The 22,388-nt window shown below is 40.3% G+C and overlaps 1 protein-coding gene across 2 annotated transcripts; it reads right to left on the reverse strand.

Annotated features, from left to right (window-relative positions):
- Window positions 1–620: 620 nt before the first annotated feature.
- rorc (RAR-related orphan receptor C) lies at window positions 621–19,203 on the reverse strand. Of its 2 annotated transcripts, XM_084556755.1 has the most exons (12): window positions 18,889–19,203; window positions 14,185–14,214; window positions 6,755–6,840; window positions 5,818–5,959; window positions 5,372–5,728; window positions 5,174–5,275; window positions 4,974–5,095; window positions 4,434–4,566; window positions 4,221–4,328; window positions 4,013–4,123; window positions 3,459–3,568; window positions 621–3,317 (listed from the first exon to the last, which is right to left on the reverse strand). In XM_084556755.1, the coding sequence occupies exons 1-12, from the start codon at window positions 18,938–18,940 to the stop codon at window positions 3,153–3,155; spliced, it is 1,518 nt and encodes a 505-aa protein (XP_084412881.1). In that variant the 5' UTR covers window positions 18,941–19,203; the 3' UTR covers window positions 621–3,152. The 2 variants fall into 2 exon arrangements, with proteins under 2 accessions (XP_084412881.1, XP_084412882.1); XM_084556756.1 differs by lacking the exons at window positions 14,185–14,214; window positions 18,889–19,203 and adding an exon at window positions 12,626–13,116.
- Window positions 19,204–22,388: the final 3,185 nt, after the last annotated feature.

Consider the following 22,388-nt stretch of genomic DNA (forward strand, 5'->3'; position numbering starts at 1 on the left):
GTGTTAGTTTTGGGAAAGAAAATTTACAGGGTGATTCCATAATTTTTTCCTCAGAATTGAGTGATTCCATAATTTTTTCCCTCTGCTTGGTCTTGATTTCTTTTAGTGTTTCTTAAAGCCGGAAAGTTGCCATTTGAAATGACTTTAGTTTTGTGTCATGTCTGTGATCTGCTTTTTTTCTACAAAATTAAACAACTGAATGAACATCCTCCAAGACTGGTGATTCCATAATTTTTGCCAGGGGTTGTAAATATATACGGTACGGGATGCTCATTAGGTTAACTGGTGATTCTAGATTCTAAATCTCTGTGTTAGCCCTGTGATAGGTCACAGTCAGTTTATCAGAGGGCAGTCAGTGACACAGGGTATCTTGCCCAATGACATCTGGGATAGGCTCCAAATCATACAAGAGGAGAACTCCCTTGAGTCACTGGGTGCTCTCTACAGTTTAAACTGGAGGAGTTATCCTGTTTTTGTTGCTTTGCCCACAGCTCCTTCCCTTCATGACCAATAGTATCAAAGACTTTGCTTGGTGCTGCTGAATGGAGGGGATCTGGAAGCCATATGCGTGTTAAAATTTCTCTGAAAGGTCAGGCAGCAAAGAACGACAAACAAACCAAAGCAAGGCTGAAATGCATTCCTTCTCATTCAATTGTGGTCCTCAGTCTGTCATCAACGTTTTGAGTCCTTCTGTCAGGCTCTAAAAACTGTTTTTCTGGCCAAAGTGTGTGCAGAAGTTGTGTGAAAATACAAGAGAAGCCACATTTCAAGTCTCTGTGGACTTCAGTGGTCCAAAACAACACAGGCAATTTAATAAACAGAATGTTTTACTGACGTTGTCTTCCACTTAACAGAAGAGACAGAGCACAAGAATTGTTTACTTGACATCAACAGACTGAGTCATGAAACCAAAAACCACTACATGTGAGAGTTGTTCAGAAAGTTGTTTATAGTGAATATCGACACATGGAAGGGGATCAAATACAGACATGCAGATTTAACAGTAGGTGCATTTAACCCAAACTCTTTTTGCAGGAAAATGTTAACCACAGCCAGTTGACTCAGAGACTCATTTCCTCTTAACTTGGTTAGTAACAGTTTTTGTCTTTGACAACATGATGACAACTTTCCACAGACCATCAGCATCAGCTACAGTGACTAATATTTCCTATTTGTAAACTGTTGCAGCTACAGTTCTGCAAAAAATGAGGTGAGGTGGTCTGGACATTATTAAACATAGCACAGACAAAGATAAATTGTTATATCTGCTATGAACAAACCAGTTTTAGTTGGGTTAATGGAGATCTCTGATATCACACCATGACATGGTCATCTCTCTGGACTGTCCTGGCCTTGCGCAACTGTTTATACTGTTGTGTTTTCATAACCAGACAAAGAGACATCTGCTTGGTATCACAACGTCAGCAGTTTATTAGAAGGTTAACAGGAAATTATTTTTAACCGTTCCAGGAACAGAGAGCACTACATGAGGACAGACAATATTAACAATTAATAATGTTTATGATAATATAATGCTGAAAACATTTCTTCTTTACTTGCGTCTTTATTCAAAGATATGCAGAGACAACATAATAAGAGCAAGTTAATCTCGGAGAGAAAGAAAAGAGGAAAAGTTAGCCACACAGAGGGAGAGTTTGCTACTGTATCTCCAACTCTTAACAGAATAGTATTTCTACACTTAATGCAACATATCGCCAAAGCTCCAAAGATATAAAAGCCAGTGAGGAATTATTTAAACAAAAGGAAAATATTTTAGTGGTACTGTTGCGCTGTGGGATTTATTGGTCAATCTTTGACATCAACCTGAGGAGAAAACACTTCTCTGGAGACATACAGATACAAAGAGGTTGTTTCTTGGTTATTCAGTGACTTCAAGTGACTTGATTTATTCAGCTAAGTGGCTGTAACAAGGTCATCAAAGTGAGGGAGAGACAATGTGACTGAAGACAAAACATTCAGAGCTTTCATTTATAATAAAGCTGTAGCCTAAGTTTTTTTTCTTTTTTTTTTGAAAGCAGAAAGCATGACAAGAAGCAGTAGGAGAGAAAACTAACATATGCACAAGTTCAGTGGGGTTCTGCATGAACACTAAAAAAGCATTGTACTAACCTTATGATAAATATGGAATGAACCTAAAGGGGAGATGGGGATGTGGAGAAGAACATTTGTGAAACTGTACCAGTCTCTGTAGTAGTATATCATTATTATTGTTATTGCTTAATATGGTGATTTGGAAGCGTCTCTGTGGTGCAGTGTTTACGACTGCCACATCACAACAAGGAAGTTCAGGGAATCTTTCAAATTACATGAAAGTACGGAGTCTGCGTTTCCGCCCTGTGCCTATTTTCTCCAGGTGCTCTGGCTTCCTTCCACATTCCAAAAGACACGCATGTTAGGTTAACTAGTGGTAACCTGTCCACAGTGTAGCCTGCCTCTTGCTTAGCCCTCCACAACGACTACAGGATAAGCGGTAATGAGTAATGGGTGGATGGTTATTAGGCTGGTGAAAATATATGTCACTTTATATTTAAATGGTTTCGTTTTTTTTTTTGTTTTTTTTTTTTGCTCTGTTTCATTTGTTGTATCATTATTTTTTTGTGTTTCAACAGTTAGAACATAGCTGGACATTTTTTTTTCTATTTATTATAAGTATAAAACCAAATCAACTGTGCATCCAAACTGACATCCACAGTGAGTCAAGCTATAACAAAGCTACACTCCTTTCAAATGTGACATTTTAAGTCTACAGAAGTTCATTGGTGACAGATATTTAAGTTAAAGCTTCACTTGACAATGACCAGTGCCTTGCCTCTTTGAATCTGTACGTCTGAACACCCTTTGACACGCAGTAGCTTTACATGGACAGAATCACAATAGCACATCCTGAGAGAAAATCAATCCCCACTGACAAGAAAGACATCAAAATGTTTCCCTTGCATAATCAAAAATAATGAATTCTATTCAAATATTCAAATTTATGTTTACATTATCTACCAGAAAAGGCTCTGCTGGAAGTCATCTATGATTACTGTGCTTTTCTCATTTAGTTTCATTATTAGAAAAATAGATTCTGTCAGGAAGTAATGACGAGACTTGAAATGACGTGCACATGTGCGTGCTTGGGGCCGTCATCAGTGAGTGGCCGCCGGCAGCAGCTCTGCCTCGGATGCAAACAGCTCCTTGTAGAGTGGAGGAAACAGAGAGTGAGCGGTGAGCGGGTACCGCTGACTGAACCAGCGTAGCTTCTCCATGTGCAGGCTGCACAGGGAACGCAACACTGCCATCCTCTGGTACAGCTGCAGAGAGGCAACAGACAGATTTAGACGTCTACTTTCTACTGCAGTGAGGAAAGTAGGAGAGGATAATCATGGAAATTAAAGAATAAATATGCTAGTCTATAACACAGTTTTTGAATAACCAGACGGCTTGACGCATACCTTATGCATCAGACTTTCTTGGTTGTCCCGGTGTAGGATGTGTGTGAGGCCTAACTCCACGCTTCTTTGCACTCGTTGAACTCTGACTCTGTCCTCCAGGCAAGGACGATCTGCACACAAAGATTTAATTTTAGATTTTCTTTTTAAGGTACATCTGGCCATAGATTTAAATCATCCTATGTTATTGTGAATAGTATTGACTGACAGCAACTGAAGGGGCACAGAGAGGTGTTAAATAATAAATAAATGAAAACAAACAAACAATGAAACCAGGGTGTAATATGGGATGGAAAAAATGCAAAATATTATAGTTAGAGATTAAAAATGTCTTTTAGTTAAAATTAGGCAAAAATAATAAAAAATGGGGAAAAAAATGATGTTAACATTTCAGGCTGCACGACGACAGACTCATTCCAGTCAACACTGGATGTGGCCTGATGCACAGTGGTAAGCATATATTCGTTATATGTCTCCACCACTGCATACAAATGTCATGTTTCAAACCTGAAGCATAAACGGAAACATGAGCGAGAGACGGGAGGACTTGTTCTTACCTGCATTGATCAGCACCAGAGCACTGAAGAGAGCGATCTGCTGCTCGCTGAGCTTTAGGGCGCACATATCATGAGCAAAGTCAAACACTGCCGCGATTAAATCACCACATGCTGCAAGAAAAGACACCGCTGAGTATTAATATTCATAAATGCATTAAGTTTTGAAGTCATTTCTCAAAGAGTTTCACACGTTCAGCAATATCCCCACCCAAAGACTTGAAGATTTCGGTCCCAGCAAATTTCCCGTCAAAGAACACAGTGTTGTTCTCGGTGTTAAAGAACCGACTCATCCTGACCAGAACCACCTCCATGGAGCCTGATGGAAAGTGTAAGAAAAGATGAACAGAGCTCAGAAGAGAATAATAATAAAACCATTTTAGATTGTGATTAAAGTTCATCTTGCAAGGGAAAGGAAAATCACCAGTTTTTAAGAGAGCAATCTGGTCATTCTGGCTGAGCATACGGAAACCTGGGACGTGTTTCGCAAACTCCACCACATACTGCACGGCGTCAGTCAGTCGGATGGCGCAGTGCTGCCACATCTCATCCACTGACTGGGAACAAGAGTGAGGCGGAGAAAACATACAAGATTGTGATTTACGTTTGTTGGCTGGAAGTCCTTTTGCAACACTGCAGAAAGTGTAAATCATAAAGAGTGAAACATTTCACACATCCCACTCAGACTGATCCTCATTGTCTCTCAGTCTACTGTTCAGGTTTCTTTGTTTTGTCACTTTATTTACCGCCCTCTTTTCTCACATAGGTGATCAAAGGGAGTAGGGGAGGGGAAAAATAATGAAAGAAGTTCACTCTCAGTTTTCTTTGTGATTCATCAAACAGAAGTAGTTTGAAGCCATGTGAAATGGTATGGTTTGTTTTGAGACAGTCTGAATAATGTCACACACATTCAAGAGGAAGCGTGAGTAATAAAACAGAGGAAACAGAAATCAGGCTGGCATACTTTGCTCTGGTAGGCTTGAATCTCCTCTCTGTTGAACAGTTTCCATTTTAGAGCCTGCAGCTCCTCCACTCTGTACTGGCTGGTCTCTCTGTGGGAACGCACAATGCTGGCACACAGCTCATCTGAAGAAAAGAAGATGAGCTGATCAGTATTGTAACATATTTACACGCGCACTTTATCCCATGGTGCACTTTGCTTACCGATATTTCGCAGGGAGTGAGGGTAGAGGCTGTAGGGATCCTCAAGAGGGTTGTAGGAATGAATCGCCATCAGATCGTGAGATTGCTGTCTGGAGTCAAATCCTTATGTAGAGAATAGAGAAACAAGTATTGAATAAGTAGAGGGTGGATGAAGACAACTGAGCACAACATATGTGTCTTTTCAGATCAGTGCCTCACCTCTAACATCAGGGTGCCCGCTGTTGTCCCCCCTCACTTGAGATCTCGAGGTAGGAGAGACACCTGAGCCTCGGTAGATCATACCAGACACCTGTGAGTCGTTGGGGGAGCACACCAGGTAAGGGTGAACTTCAGCGCCGTAGGGCAGCAGCTCAGTGTCCCCGGCGTAGGAGTAAGCCGAGGCCATGGGCTGAAGAAGCTGGGGGGAGCGGTCTTGGCGGTTCTTGGAGGAGTAGGACAACACAGACTGGGTGTCTCCCTGAAGATGCTGCTGCTGCTGCTGCTGCTGACGGTGTCTCTCAACCTCAGCGATCAGAGAGTCCCGCTGACGTTTGGACATCCGGCCAAACTTCACGGCTGGAAAGAACAAAAAGAACATAAGAAATACATAATTGATGTGAATGAAGAATGAGATGGACGTGTCTGTCTGTGTGACGGTGTCTCACCATCTCTGCTCATGCCCTGAGCCAAGCACTTCTGCAGCCGGCAGTGCTGGCAGCGGTTCCGACTGGCTCGGTCGATCTGACAGTTACTTTGCCTGGAGCAGGAGTAGGATACTGTGGGCAGCTGGCTGCGCCGAAAAAATCCCTGAGGGGTGTGGTAACATAGCAAAACGCAATTAATGATGATAAAGAACATGGAACAGTCTGCTACATTTTTTAAATGGATCGATTTTTAATTGTGACCACAATGATTACTGACAAAATACACTTTTCAGTGGTGGACAAACTATGCAACAGTGACCTCAACATTTCTTGTTACATATCTGGTGAACATATGTTAGACAACAAGCTAATTCTAACCACAGTCTCGTCAAAGAAGAACATTTTGAGAAATACACCTGTTGACTTTTTTGTGGAAAGTTAGATGTGACTACTATCGCTATCTCTACTATTTACTCTTCAATATGAAGCTTGAGCCAGAATCCAGTTAATTTAGCATCTTAGGAGGAAACAGTTAGCATGGCTCAGTCTTCAGACCTGCGGAGACTCCAAGAAGCAACTGTGGCTGGCAGAAAGGCAACCTTTGTAAATCATGCATCATTTTTACACTTTTTTTTTTTTAAACACAAACAAGACGAACATAATCTTTTTGCTCTTGTTATTTTTTATTCTGCCTTTTCTGTAAGCTGTTGTAAACTGCAATTTCCCCATTGCGGGACTAATAAAGGTTTTTCTTATTCTTATTCTTATCCTTAATTGGAAGCTGGACAGTGAAACTGAGCCGCTGTGCTATTTCCAGCGTTTATGGCAATCTATATGCTAAAGGACTCCTGGCTGTGGCTTGACATTGAACGGACAGGAGGACAGGTTCAATGTTATGGAGACGCAAACGATACGCGTGCCATATATGTGCGTCTGATGTTACTGCATTGTATCTCACCTTGCAGCCTTCACAAGTGATGACTCCATAATGCACTCCGGAGGACTTATCACCACAGATTTTGCATGGGATAACTTCAATTTGGGCTGGAAGAACACAAAAGCAGAGGAAACATTGTTAACATTTCCAAATGCAGCACACATCTTCTCATATCAAAAGCTGAAGCATTCAAGCAGTCGAGTTGCGTTCATGTTCATCAGTCAATGACAGCGGCCCTTCAGTATTATAATTATTCGTCAGACGCAATCAAAGCAATCAATAAAATACAGATGTTTTCTTTAGTTAATATTAGAGAAAGACCTTTCTGTGACTTCAATTGTCAACATCTATAGAAGAGAGATTACCTCTGTATAAGTAAAATATGTGACACTGCACATTTTTACCCAAAGCACTGCAGAGTGCTTCCCACTCTGAGAACTTAAGTCTTCTGCTGTACTTCCCCTTAAACATGTATACGTTGTTGTGTGACCAAAGCAAACCAAAGGTATTTTCCTCTCAAACACATCTTGCCTTAATAATAATGAACAAAATAACATCAAATACCTTAAGAAAAGTGTCTTCTGAGGACGTGGAATATTTGCAAATGGGGAAAGGCGGAGAAATATGAAGGTGTCAACCTCAGAGTCCTTTCAAGTGGTTGCCTGGCTTCTCTTTCACTCTGACTGTCCCTCTTTCATGTAATTTCTGTCTTTGTGTATCCTTCTCTGTCTCGCTCATAAAGGACACAGTTGCCAGTAATGCACTCTCTCCTTCATCACTGCCAGTAATAGCCATCCCCCTTTCACCTCCCCCTATGCCCCTGATCTTTACAAACTCTCACACCTCTACGTCTGTGCTTAGTGGTGATTTTTGTCACAATCAGATGTCATTTGATTACTTAAATCCCCAGACAGGGCAAGAAACTGTCTTGGGGACAAAAGGTTTATGCTGTGTCCTGACAAAAAAACATTCTCTGATAAACGTAATACACAATGTTGTGTATTATAGAAAGACACACGTCCTGGAAGGCTACTGTAGTACAACAAGAGATGCTTTTATCTATTCCTGTCATCTCTCTTCCTTCCACAAACGCACTGAATTGTGCGAGACAAACTCTTACGCTTTCTTTTTGATGATGCCTATATACAGTAGTATTTGCATTTCCGCGCATAACTGTGTCAGATTTTTTTCGTAAGTGTGTGTTAGTGTGTCAGTGTGTGCCCTCTTTATCTGGTGCCACAGGGATCGCCCGAGGGAAGTCAGGTAGTATGAGGAATGAATACAGGGAGAGCACAATGTGAGACAACGGAAATAATTACCGCACAACTGATAAGATTATCAGAGGTGATTGATTAACCCCAAGATAGACCATGATAAAGGTCAGACTATTTCACAAATTCAGCAGATGACATCAAACCTGGGCGATCTGGCTGAAGTGAAGCACTCAACAGAAACATTTCTCTGCAGGCCAGATCTGATTTTATAGTAAAATAAAGAGACTGAGCTGTGACAGATTGAGCTTCTGACGGAGACGCAGAGAGAACATTGGTGGTCTCTGTATATTTTTTTGCTCTTTTTTTTTGCTATTTCAGTTCTGATTGTGAACCTCAAACAACAGGAAATCCACCGTGACCCACAACCTTTCGCTGTTCACGCAAGCACTCACACACGCACACACTCAAACACACGGCAGTCTCATGCACTGCTTACTTTCCGCAGCAATCGAAGCTCTGATAATTCTCAACTTGTTGCACAGTGTGCGAAGCAGAGCTAAATTAAATCCTGGCATTCCTATCGGTGCCAAACAATGTACAATGTACAACCTGCTTGCTGAGATTATGGAGACCCTAGAAGCTAGGGTGGAAATTAACCAGCTAAAGGCTGAGGGTTAATACTGAGGGCTAATCTACAATCACCAGCAGTTTTGAAGCCTTTTTGTCTCGCCCTGTTATCTCCAGCCACAGGCCCAGACCAATCAAAACCAGCACACTGTGACAGATAAAGAGATTAAGAAACACTAAACCACTGTTATTTCTTCCATTAGCTTCCATTAGCTTCCTCTTCAGTAATAGTAAAACAGACATTTGTGTTTAGTTTAGGTTCAACTTGCTCGTCTTATAAATACCTGCACGTTAAAGAATGCCGTAATACTGATGCTTATAAGGATTGATTGTCATGTAGCGGGTCAGCTCCACGGCTCGGCGGGACTCAGTTGACAAGAATCTTGACTTAAAACATATAAAATGTATGCTTAATGCTGTAGTAAAAAAGACAAATATTCATTTTGCATTCCTCCCAAGGTCTATCCTAGCAGCACTATTTAGTTTCATTTCATTGGTGACATCTGTGTACAAGCCCTCAACGATTTATATTTTTGCTTCACTCCAGTGATACCTTGCAGTACGAAACCAACCACCAACATGGCACAGTGAGACAACTGGAGCAAACAACCAATCCAGTCATTGAAAAGAGCCTGTTTGAAATGCGAAAATTGCGCTTCGAGCTACATGGTAATGGCAAGTGAAGAGGTTTGAGTACACTAGATGCTCAGTGATGGAAATGAAAATAAAAGAGTGCCACCACCCACGCTTCCGCACGCAAAGTGTACCAAGACACTGCCACACAGAGATGGTCTCACAGTCAGTGTTCAGAAGTATCAATGACTACGGCACCCAACGTTAAAATCAGTGTCGTCATACAAAAAAAAAATAAAAATGGAAGCTTCCATTCGTAACACTAAGCAGAAATCATGAAACACGGTTTCTCGTTAAGATTATTCCTGCTGAAGTCTGGACAATAAAACTACATCTCAATCTCAATTCTATGGATTCTGGGAATAAAACAGGTAACAACCTCCAGGTTGCCTGGTGTGACAAATAACACTGGATATGCCTGAAATGGTAAAATATACACACAAAAACAATGAAATATTTTGAGGAAATAGTGAATTACGGGATACTGACAAACTCAGTGAGGAAAATTATCGGAACAAAGAAAAAACCCTGAAGGACAGGTTTTATCATCACCCAGATATTTTTTTTTACATTCCTCTCATCACATTTCTACGAAACTGCCTTGATGTGTATGTGTGTGTGTTTGTGTATTTAGGGCGTTTCAACACAACAGTCTGCTTGAAATCACCTTGTCAGCAGTCTGTTCTTTGCACTGTAAACGGACAAAAAACCTCAACTTTCCTCTCTCGGAAGCTTACCTTTGGTACATACGCAAGCAAGAGCAAACAAAGTTTGTATACACACACACATCACATCAAAAACACATAAACACACACATACACGAACAGATTGTTAAACTATCGCAGACACAGAGCCCGTAATTTACTCGCATTGCAAGAATGGGCCAGAGCGGGTTAAAGAATATCTAAACACTTCATAATATTACAAGATAATATAACGTAATGTTTTTTGGGCTTTTTATTAATAATACATATTTGCTGTATGTGTTGTAATAATCAGAAAAACATATACATTTAAATTTTGCTTCTTCCTGAACACATTTTGAATCTTTGACACGCTATTTACCAAAAAAAAGTAACTTTATTTACTTTAATAAAGAAATGTATGTATTAAGAATATATGCATTATTCCATAAAAGTTAGTGTTGAATTTGAAAATAGCATAAATAAAATAGAACATTTCACCATTCATTATCCAGATGCAACTGGCAACCATACAAACGGAACAAGTAAATTATATATTAGCTCTGATTTACTGCCACAAAAATTCTAATTGGTGAGAATGTTTTCCTCTTATGAGAAACCATGATTTAAGACTGATAATTACTGTAATCTACACTCAGAGATAAGAGGGAAATGCATTATCATCGGGCAAATCAAAAGCTGCTGCCAGTACTCACAAATCCGGCGTTTCATTCAAAAAATTTCACACACTGAATATTTTGTTTGTCATTTTGTTTTAATTAGATACATTTCAGTGCTGACTACAGTTCAGGTGTTTTTATGTTTTAGAATCAAACTGTGCTCTGAGGGCTGTTACACCAATGTGAGAACTACTTCACTAATGAGTATCAGTATTTGAAAACAACAAAAAGGGAAAAAACTCCCTACAGAACCTGATCTGAGGAAAACAGAAATGATCAAAGCCAACCTGAACACCTATTAGCATCAGATTTACCATATTTGACTTTGAAGTGCTGTCTGAATTCAGAGGTGTTTGAAAGAGGTAATGTTTTGACAGAAGCAAAGTTGGTATGAATCAGCTCAACTGCTGTATTGAGTTTACCATATTTTGGGGGGGAATGTGTCACCTGCGATTTTGATGTTGACTTTGATGTAAAGCCAACCGCTTTTTGCTGCCTTGGAAGTGTTGTGCAGGTTTGTGCAACCAGAGGAACAAGGAAATCCTTTCTGATAAAGAAACTATGAGATCTACACAGGAATCCCCCGAACACAGCAACAAAAGCCTAATGAAATGTGCGTTTGCGTGAATTCTGATGGGATCGAGCCTGCCGTCAGTGTGTAACACCGGAGAACTAGATAACCCAATGTTTTCCCGCTGCGGTGAAGACACAGAAGTACAGCGTTATAATTTCATCAATTAGAACCTCTCGTCTATCCATGCACAGGTGCAGGGTGGAGATATGCTACATCTAGGCGGCATCTAAAAAGCAGCTGCAGATCTGTGTGTGTGTGTGCATGTGTGTGTGTACGTCTGTGTGTGTGTGTGCGTGTTGCAACAGCGAGAACATGCAACTTGCAGAGACCGATTCTTGTAATTTGTCTCTTGGCTTTTTCTCCCCCCACCTGGTCTGTCTTGTGTGTGTGTGTGTGCGTGTATGTGTGTACGTGTGTGTGTTTTTTTCTTTTAATTTGGAAGCTATTTGTGTGCAAAATATAATTTATCGTCACTCTCATAATGACATTTTCAGCATTTCCTCTGCATCCTGTCTACTGTACGTGCATGGAGTCAGTCTTAATGACTTATGCACTGCAGTAATGAAGCATCCTGTTTACTTTTGATTTATTCTGTGAAAGCAACTGCAAAATCAGTTATATCACTTTATAACTTGGTCCTTTGGGTCTCGAATCAAAGATCGGTTTAATTTGTCAATTACTATTTTTTATTATTGATTAAACGTCTTGTGCAGTCTCGCACGTGAAATGTATTTGTTTTATTACAGCCCGTCGTCTCTTTGTAAAAATTCGCCTTACCCGAGAAGCACTGCATATGTGGGAGTGAAAGAGGGTAGAAATATCTGTGACATGATTCAGATCTTAAATTCATCAAAGGCAGCACAAAATTGAGTCATGTTACCAAACCATGAACCTGAAACACATCAATCAATGTGAACGCTGCCAGTCGAGAGTCAACCAACGAAGAAACTCTGGAGAGACCCAATTAAGTTTCAAAACAAATGAGACGACCTGTCCTCATAGTATATGTACATTAATGTGTGTGTGTATGCGTGTGTGTGTGTGTGTTTCATCCAGAATATCTCACAGGCCTGATAAGAATATATTTGACGGAATAAACCATTTAATAAAACACGATGATTAAAATTGAAATTAAGGTCAAAATTCTGAGCCACTTCATCGAGGTCTTACGTTCAATAACAGCCTTAAATCCTAAAGGAACGTTAAAGAGTCACACAGAACAATAAAGCAGTAGGTTTGAAGCCACAGGTGTGTGCTTGAAAGCACTTCAGATATACAAGATAAAAAGACACAGCGACTTAACCAAATTATCATTCGCCGTCTCGACACCGTGCACCGCCAGCAGCATCAGTTTACAGTCTTGACAATACCTTTAATACATCAATAATGTAATTGATGTAATAGATAACATTTCTTTGATTGTACTGCCCCCCCAAACACACACACACGCACACACACAGACTAAAGAACTTTATCCCTACCTCGCATCATCCTCACTCCACTTGTCTCAGACGTCTGTCCCACTTTCACAAACTCACTTTTCCTCTCACTTCGCCCTTGACGTCTTATGACACACGCTGTTCTTTCTTTCCTTGCACCACCTATAATCTATTAATCTTTCTTCTTTTTTTGTTTGTCCTTAAGCAAGCCGGGCTGAGCGCTCTCTGCAGCTTCAGCACACATATTCAGACTTTTGAGTGTCAGTCACCGCCTCACCTTCCTTGTTAGTGCGTGTGTGTGAGAGAGAGAGAGGAGACAAAGAAGGGGGGACTGTCCCCTGCCTTGACTTTTTTTTCTTACGGTACTTTTTCTTCATACCTCTGTTATTATCCTTCACCCCCTCACTCTATATCACACATCTTCTTTTCTTTTGAGGCTGTCCATGAGAATTAAAGTCAGTCCAAGTGAAAGGACCCATTGGGGAGTAAAAGACATATACGGTACAGAAACGTTTTGGCGTAGAGAGGTTTGGTTTATTCAGAAATTCACCCTTTTCCTGGTTGTTTTCCTGATGATTTTTGCTCATGAGTTCTCCCAATTAAATAAACCTGAATTTAAATTTATCAGCAAAAGACTTTAATTTTTTTCTTGCCGTATATCTTTTCCTCTTTCAGTTTAGTCTGTACTGTACAGCTCCTCTAGAGACGAGAAAGTATTGAGATCTTTTACTTGGGTAAGACACTACGGGTTTTTAGACTTTTACCTAAATATTAGCAATAAACAAAGAGCATTTTATTATTTTTACTGACTGATACATGAAGGTATAAGCAGCTTTAGGACTGCAGCTGACAAGGGTGAATCTTAATTTACCTGTTGTAAAACTTTATTTCATTTGGATGCATCTAAGGAATTAATAATATACATTTTTTACACTTTACACTGCAATGTATGAGTTAGTATGTGAGTAAATGTGATTAGTTACAATCTACAACAGCTTCTTCAATATGCTCTCATTTGAATCCTCTGAACGATGAACCACGACTACCAAGGCTTCCAAAAAGAAAAACAATCCAGAGTATCCCTCCCCTCTGGCTGCACCCAGACATATACTCACACAGTGAGTATATGTCTGGGTGCAACAAGCAGGGATCATTGAATTCATTCATATTTAGCATCAGTTTGTCTATCTTCACACCACCTAATATCAAGGTCGGCGGTGTGTTACGCACAGCATCTCCACACCCAGGTGTGCTAAAGTTGTGGCAGAAAGTGTTAAACCAAAAAGGTTAAAAAAAGACTAGATGTTATCGCTGTCATCTGCATTCAGATGCCAAAGTAGTCGGTATTTTCTTCCTTGTTTTGCGCGAGGGGGGCAGCGCAGGTGCAGCGCGCAGCGCAACACACTGCTTCGCTAATGGCTCGACCCCAGCGACGCCACTTTGTGTGTTTTCTTGTGTGTGTTACTGTACAGGTGCGAAGTTGCATGTTCACTAACTATGAAGTTAACCACAATGCATGCACAAATATCTAGCACAAACACAAGCAATGTCATTACCACATGCAGACACACAAACACAAAGTATTTTCACATATAACTTACTCAAATGAGTCTTCTTGGACACGGCGCCTCCTGAGGGAAAAAATATGTAGTTAGTTAAAAACACTTTCTTTCTCTTGACCTTCTATTGCACGTTGGATTACATATGAATGAACTAAAAAGTGAACCTACAACTTAACAGATCACAAGCATTTCGTTAACTTTAATAACTACTGTAGCACTGCCCTAAATTTATCATTTCCATTTTTGCTACTTTTTACGTTTAATCCACAACATTTCTGAGGACATTATTGGACCTTTTACTTTTTAACAACATCATAAACCTACTGGTTAGATGTGCATGCAGCAGAAATGATACAATAATACAACATCAATCTGACCATGGGCATTTTCCTTTATGTGTAATTTTACTGTTACTAGAACATGTTGTTACTATCATTTCTACTACTTAAGTCGATGTTTTATTTAATTTTTAGAGGTATTTCTAATTTTACTTAAGTAGATGATCTAAATACTCTAAAGCCTATCCATAGCACGGTTAACTATAGGGAATGACCTCTTCCAAAAGAAGTGATATGTTTAAATACAACATCATGATTATGAATTATAATCAACGTCAAACATTTGTGAAATCCTGAATAGTAAAGACACGGGGTCTCCAGCCAAGGGTTTAAATAGGACTACGATGAAATGTGACGGAAAGTAACCGAAGCTTAAAATGAAACTGTTGCTGATATGTGTTCCGCTGCGATAAACTCCTTATTGTCAGCTCCTAAGTAGCAGTTTCATACAAGGTCTGCAGAATGCAGTACTTTTTTAGGATTTTTCTTCCAAAACAAAAAGGCCTGCGGACAGATAAGACGCCTCTGTTATAGCAGGGGGGTTAAATTAGTGGATTCCTATTTGCCCTGCTGTATATCTACGTTATGTTCGTGTGACGCTTCAGCACACGCACACACAGCAGATAAAGGCAGAGGAAGGTGGGTGTCTGTGAAGCAATAGGTCCTCTTTTTTGTCTGCCTGTTTCACCGCAATTGTGAGACAGTCTGAACTGCAGTCAGCGTGAAGGGTCAGGTCTGAAGCAAGGTGTTTATTTCTGGAGTTGTACATATCTGGGGGTGTGGGTGTGTGTGTGTGTGTGTGTGAGAGAGAGAGTGTGAGAGAAAGAGAGAAGAGAGAGAGAGAGAGGGAGAGAGAGGTCTGATGGCAGGGCACAGATAAGTATCAATGGAAGACGTAGAGCTAGCTGGTCTTTGTCTGGCGCCAGATCAGGCCCTCTGTGGTTTCCTCTGTTTTCCTGCCCTCATCAAATCAGTTTTGCTTCATAAGCAGAAAGTATGGAATGAAAGCAGAGCAGTGCACACACACACGGAAAAAGTAAAGAATTGTCACCGCTCACTGAGAAAGTCTTTTAAGGTGATTGCTAAATAAAGTATAAGCAATAATGATTAATACATTTCAAACGTATCTATCAGAATGACATAGAAGCACTTTTAGATTCATTGTTTTAATGTATCTATGCTCTGACAGGATATGTACCATAGGCATAATGTTGAATGACTACATTAGCATTGTGCTGATGTGGTTTCAGCAATGGATGATGCACAATAGCTTTTATTTTTTTTCACACATGACAACATTTCTGCACCCACACTTAAAAGATGAAAGCAGAAAAAAAAAAAGAAATGAGCTGGATTAAAAGTCACCTACCAGACACTTTGAACCACTATCATTCATGATATGTGTTAGTCACAAATTTAAATGATTACAGCAATGTTGCAACAGAATGGAGTCAACATTTGTGGTCGGTGGCTACAGCGGTGGAAAAAGGACCCAACGCAATCATGAACATCTGTACGTGTGATGCAGCATGGACACATTTAGACAGACCCACCTTTCAGCCAGGCCATGAACCCACCACACACTCACCATACGTGCCCCTGCTGATTGCAGACGCACAAACATCAACACCACGCATCAGTCAAAATCTCACTACTGTCCCTACACTCTGACATCTAAGCTGACTGCTGAAGTGACAGTTGCTGTGTTACATAACAGCACAGAAGACCACTGAACTCAGAGAAGGCCAACAACTTTGCCTGAATACAAACCATGGCACAGTGCACATAAAATATATTGGAGTCAGATACGTAACTTCTTCGCTAGACCAGCTGAGTCTATAAACTCATGTAAGGTGTTTTACATGATGAATTAAATGAAAAGAATCTAATTTACAAAATAACTAAAAATGCAGTTATACCAATTATTAAGGGAAGAATTACGTTACAAATACTGCATCAAAAATTCACGTGTATAAATTCAAAGTCTGAGAAAGAAGATTTAGTTCTTGGTCATGATTAGACTAGACTCTTGATCAACAAGAGCAATATGCCTGAAATCTTTTGCGCTAATACAGTCTGTCTAAGGATCTCGGGTTCAAAAATCACACAGACATATATTTAAGAAGTGATCCATAAAAAATAATAAAAAATAAAAAATAAATAAGTGAGGTGATTCTATATATTTTCGGAGAAATTGTCTTTTAACTTTGCACTTGTCAAGGGCCGCAACATAAAGCAGAGACCAGACGACATAGATGTTTATTCTGATAAATTAAAAAAAGAAAAAAAAAAGAAAAGAGATTTGAAGAAAAAAGAGGTGTGACAAAAAACACAAGAGTAGAATTCACTGTGTCAAGAGATGTGCAAGAAATGTTTAGAATAAGGGGAGAAAATATGGAGAATTTCTTGTAACAGAAAACATGTCTGATCATGTTGGCCTAGAAACATTATTTAAAAAAAAAAAAGTTAGTTGAAAGACTGAAAGGGCAGTGTATTTTAGAGAGTGAGTATTTTTGGTGCCATAAAAATAAATCAAAATGCATATGCATTAAGTTGCGAGAAATCTGCAGACAACTGAAAAAAGCTTTAAATTTAAGTTTAAAATCAGTCTGGCTCACATAAAACAGACTCACATTAAAACATTTCATTAAAACAAACACAAATGTTAAGTTCAGAGAATGGCAACAGAAAAGAATGTGTAGAAGAAGATCGGACCTACAATAGATCCCTGAGGGACACCTCTAACAGTCTTCATGTGATAATGAACCGGCAGGAGGAAAAGGACTGTGCTTGTGCTTGATAAAAATGAGAAGACACCCACAACAGTTGCTTAAACCAGGACTCGCATCACATTAAGAAGAGCCACCTCAGCAGAATGAAACCAAACATGAAATAAGAAAGTACCACACTGAATCTCTCCACTTTAACCTGATTGAAGAATCAGTTCATGACTAGCTAATCAGTTCATAAGTTAGATAATATTTTTTTTTTTTTCTAAATTCTTAAACCTCTTTTAACATCCAGTTTTTGCATAGCCCTAAGGTTAAAGTTGTCTACTCAGGTAGTTATCAATACTGTATTATGTTGTTTCAAAAGCAGCTGCATATTGTTTAAAACCAATTTCCCATTCAACCATATTTAATATATTTGAAAACTTGTCATCTTCAGCAAAACTGACTGTATATTTAACTACAGTGCAAAGCACAGTATGTTTATGTTTGTCAACCTGCAGTCAAATCCAGTTAGGAGGAAATATAAATATAATTTAAGATCAGAAGAATATGGTTTAAACATTTATTGACTGCGTGCCAGTTACACTAGTTCATACAAGCACAAAAGCTCATATACAGTACTAACATCTGTTCATACCCTGTTTTCTTCTATTGATTAATACTCTTTTAAAATACTTAAATCATATTTGTTTCAGTGCGTACCTCTTACTATATATCTCCCTGTACACAGTTTCTTAATTTGATGAAATTTTTTTTCCAAAATGAAACCGTTGACATTGAGGTGAAACAGTTATCTGAAGTACCCGGCAAACTGTTGACGGGAAAGGCAACATTATTGCTGAGACTACTAGATAATAAAAAAAAGAAATAGCTCAAAGTGTTAAGTATCTCAAAATGTAGGCGATTAAACTCAAAATGATCTGCATATCTTGATATCAAAGGTATCGGGAAATGTGTTCCACCGCTGCAAAAATGAACTCCCGCTGCATTTTACGCACGTTAAACCAAGACAGTGCTCTTCCAGTAATCATCCCTGTTGCTGCACTGCATGTGAAATCGAACTAACTGTTGCACTATACCCTCCAAGGGCAGCAGGAAAGGTGTGTAGTGGGTTTGTGAGGCAGAGGGACAAGCGGTCTTATCTCAAGTGACTGCCAGTGGTTTGATTATAGCTAAGGAGAGGCTTTGAATAGAAAAGCATTGACCAGAAAAAGAAGCAAAAATAAAAGCTAATCCCCATGGATTACTCCGGCTTACTGCCATTCTTACCCACTCACAGCACCTTAACCACACCCCAGTAAAAGGGATGAGGAGGGTTACTGGGGTAAAGATGGATGAGAGCAGAGCAACAGCAGATAAGAGGGAATGCTGTGACGGGGTAAGCCAGAAACAGGGAGACTCTGGTGCAGGAGATGGTGAACAGAATGAGATGAGAAAGAAAGACAGAGGTGTTGGTGGTGGGCATGGAACGGCATGCTGGGAAAAAAAGACCATGTCTGATTCTGTGTAAAAGAGAGGGCCAGACAGACAAGTTATAAATGTCAAAGTCAGCAAAACAACTCAACAGGTTGCATCATTTTCTCACAGTTCAAATGGCCCCAGACCTACACCCACAGCAGCAGTCACAGTGTAGCTAATCTGGAGAGTTAAATCTCAGTGATGGATCCTCTTACCTGTTTTGATGGGGTTGTCAGCTGGGGGCACGTCAGGCTCCTCATATTCCATTACTCTCCTGTCAAAACACTGGGCGGCCCTACACACTCATGCACACACGCACACGCCCTTACACACACACGCACACACACAAACCACAAATGCCTGCTCAGTCAGTCGCTTTTGAACTCCTCCACTGCCGCCATTTGAGTCGCAGCACAATGTGGCACAACTCCTGCTACCTGTTGGTCGCTCTAGCGCCCGGGTCGGCGCAGGCATTTGAAAACGTGCACTGCCATGTCGCCTCCTTCCAGTCTCTACAGCGGGTCCCAAAACTCGGCTGTCATCTTCTTTACCCTCTCTTCCTCCAGCCTCCCTTATTCAACGGCACACCTCCCCTTGTGTGGTTGTTTGGAAATAATTCACTTCCCCCCGTGGCAGTCAGCGGTGCGGAGAGTGCAGCTGGACCGGCCGGCCGTACACAAGCCGTGCGCCCGCCGCCCTCACCACCCCCCTCCCTCCTCCCTCCTCCCTGCGCTCTCTGTGCGCCCTGACCGTCCCAGGCTGGAGAGAGTTATGTCACCGGCTGTTACGTAATAGCAGCGGATCGGGTTTTGCTTTGAAGTGCTCTGTTGAGAAATATAATCCCATGTTGCTGCCACAAATTTCCGCCACACTAATCGAGAAAATACAATGTACAGTGGAGACGTTACATCCCAGTGGCCTGTTAGTTCACTGCTGCACGGTGAATGGAACAAATTAAATCCCTTTTTATAGCTTGGTATACACACACATACATATATATATATATATATATATATATATATATTAGTGGCTTGTTAGAATCACCTGCACGACTCAAGTGCACGCAACATAGGAATATATGCAGGCATGCTGTTTTAATGCCGAGAAAGGAAGACACACAGAAAACGATGAATAATCGATATGTCTTCTCGGTTTACATCATTGTGGTAAATGCTCCTCTAAGAAACGGTGCTTACACTGGGGCCCAACACTCATGCTGAGCAGCACATGCCGGTGGTGGAATCTAACTGAGCTCATTTACTCAAGCACTGTTGGACAAGTTGGAGACTCTTGTACTTTGCTTGTGTAATCCAGTTTTCTTCCATTGTGCTCCATTATTCACAAACAAAGACAAATGCTAGGATGTTAACTACACTGTGTGCATCTCTATTTTGCACATCAAGGACAAAACACAAGAGGAGCTTTTGTAAAAACCATATGGTTTTTGTAAATACACATGTATTTACAAGTCTTATGTATGCTATCTGGTTGAACCCTCCTCTTAGAAACATGTTTACGTTGGAGGACTGAACTTCTCCTCACTTCAGAGTGTGTTCAACGCTGGGATACTGTTTTAAAACAATCCTCTGAGCTCACCTAAAATCTGAGTTAAAGGTTTGTGCCTGTGAGCGCATGTGACATCCCAACTGGTTTAGAAGCCAATCTCAGAGCAGTTTGGGTGGAGAAACCATCTTTTCTATATCCTGTGGTCAAATACGTAAAAAGAGAAATATTTGCATATGAGTAGATCTGGACTTTTCAGTGAAGGAGGAGGCGCTGATGTAAGGTAAGTCAGGTAAGTTTCGACAACAAATGATTATTGGGGTATTTTTATATATCTTTGGATATACTCTGAGATCTTTGTTTGTCTTGTATGCTTTAAGTAAGTTTCCCTGATGTTGATTCATTTGTTTACCAAAAAAAATGTGTATGTTTACCATGTGATATCGATACGTTAAGGATGTAATGCTCATCCAGCCCAGCAGTATACCACGCTCTGCGAGTTTGTCCCAGGATCAATGTATCTTTTTGAGGTGAAACCATAGACTTGCAGCACTCAGCTTATAATTTAATGTAGTAATAAAGTGGTTTTAAAAACTAATGAATGAATTACTTTAAAAACTACAAACAATATGGCCATTACAAGTTAGAAGAGGCCAGTCATTTCTCTAAACTTGTGCAATTAACCCCCCCCCCCCCCCCCCGACAAAACCAGCAATATTCATGAGAGAGTCTCTTCAAATGCAGGCGTAAACATGAGAGGAATCTGACTCTGATCACATGGTACTCCTAGTCAATTAGTTTCTGTCAAGTTACTAACTGGCCAGTATTTCAGAACTACACTTTAGACACGCCTAGCCAAAGAAACTGACCTGTAGTAACAGGAGACCCACTCCTGCCCAAGATAACACATGAAGCATTAAGATAAGTCACTTACAGACACCTCACCATCCTGTTGCTTTTAACAGGATTCTTTGTTTAAGGATTACAGTCCAAGTCCGTTAAGCTTTCAAAGTGGAAACTGCACTTATACCCGGATAATTAAAGTGAAATGTTGTTCTATAAATGTTCAGAAGGATTGTGCAGGATTAAATTGGAGGGAGAACATGCTGCAGTATGTGGTCACTGCTGGTAACTGATTCAAAACTTCCCTCTTGAGAGTGACTATGGCAGGTTAACCCCCAAATAATTACTATGGGCTAGTTGCCTTACGCTAACACCACAGCACTACAGTAAGTCCTATATGTAGCAGCTTCATATTAATGCATACATCCATTCAATAATCAGCAGCATTGGCGAGATAGCCTGCCGTTCCCCCTGTGAAGAAAGCCTTCCACAAACATTTTCTTGTTAAGTATTTCTATTAAATGCAGTATTGAACAGCAAACAATTAAAGTGCCTTACATTAAGATCAGTCGGCGATTTTTTTTTTATGAAGTGCAGAACAAATGAACGACTCCTCTGGCGAAAGAAAATTTGTACGATGAATTCAATACTTTCACGACGATGCCATGCCATGATGGCACTGTGGCCCCTCAAAAAAAAACAAAAAAAAAAAAAACACCACCACTGATATGCTATAGTGGACAGAGCTGGTTGCAGGTGGTTTTAACTGAAAGTGGAAAACAAGTCCCCCCACCCCCCAACCCCACCCGCTTCCTCAAACCCAACTTGACCACATGACACTTCAGGGGAAAAGGCAAAAAAAAAAAAACTGCTGGTGTTCATTTGTCCTGCGCTCACACTCACACACATTCACACACACTCACACACAGCAGACCAAGTTTTAAATACTGAGGTAGCAGTTCCATCTGCACTTCGGTGAGGTTAAAGATGTGAGGGGCCCTGAGCAGACCACCAGGCCTGTACGCTGATGAGGCCAAACCACACATCAGACCAACCAGTGTGAGAGCTAAAGTTAAATGCAGCAAAAAAGTGTGTGGGGCCAGTATGCTTGTAATCAATAATTGACTGCTGAACAGAAACCCACTCAGAAGATTAATAACATGACCTGTTAGTCTAGAAAATTTCACATGGTTAATCAGATCGTATTGGCCATTTAGAATAAAAGAAATAAATGTCACATATATGAAAATTAGATGTATCGGCTCAGCCACTTGACAGGTGTCAGGTTTATAAAATGTAGCTAGCTTTTTTTTTTACAATGGTTTCACAGCAATAAACTCCCTCCAACTTGTCAAGCACATGGACAGGT

The sequence above is a fragment of the Chelon labrosus genome (genome assembly GCF_963514085.1).
Source record: "Chelon labrosus genome assembly, chromosome: 12".
NCBI classification, from domain to species: domain Eukaryota; kingdom Metazoa; phylum Chordata; class Actinopteri; order Mugiliformes; family Mugilidae; genus Chelon; species Chelon labrosus.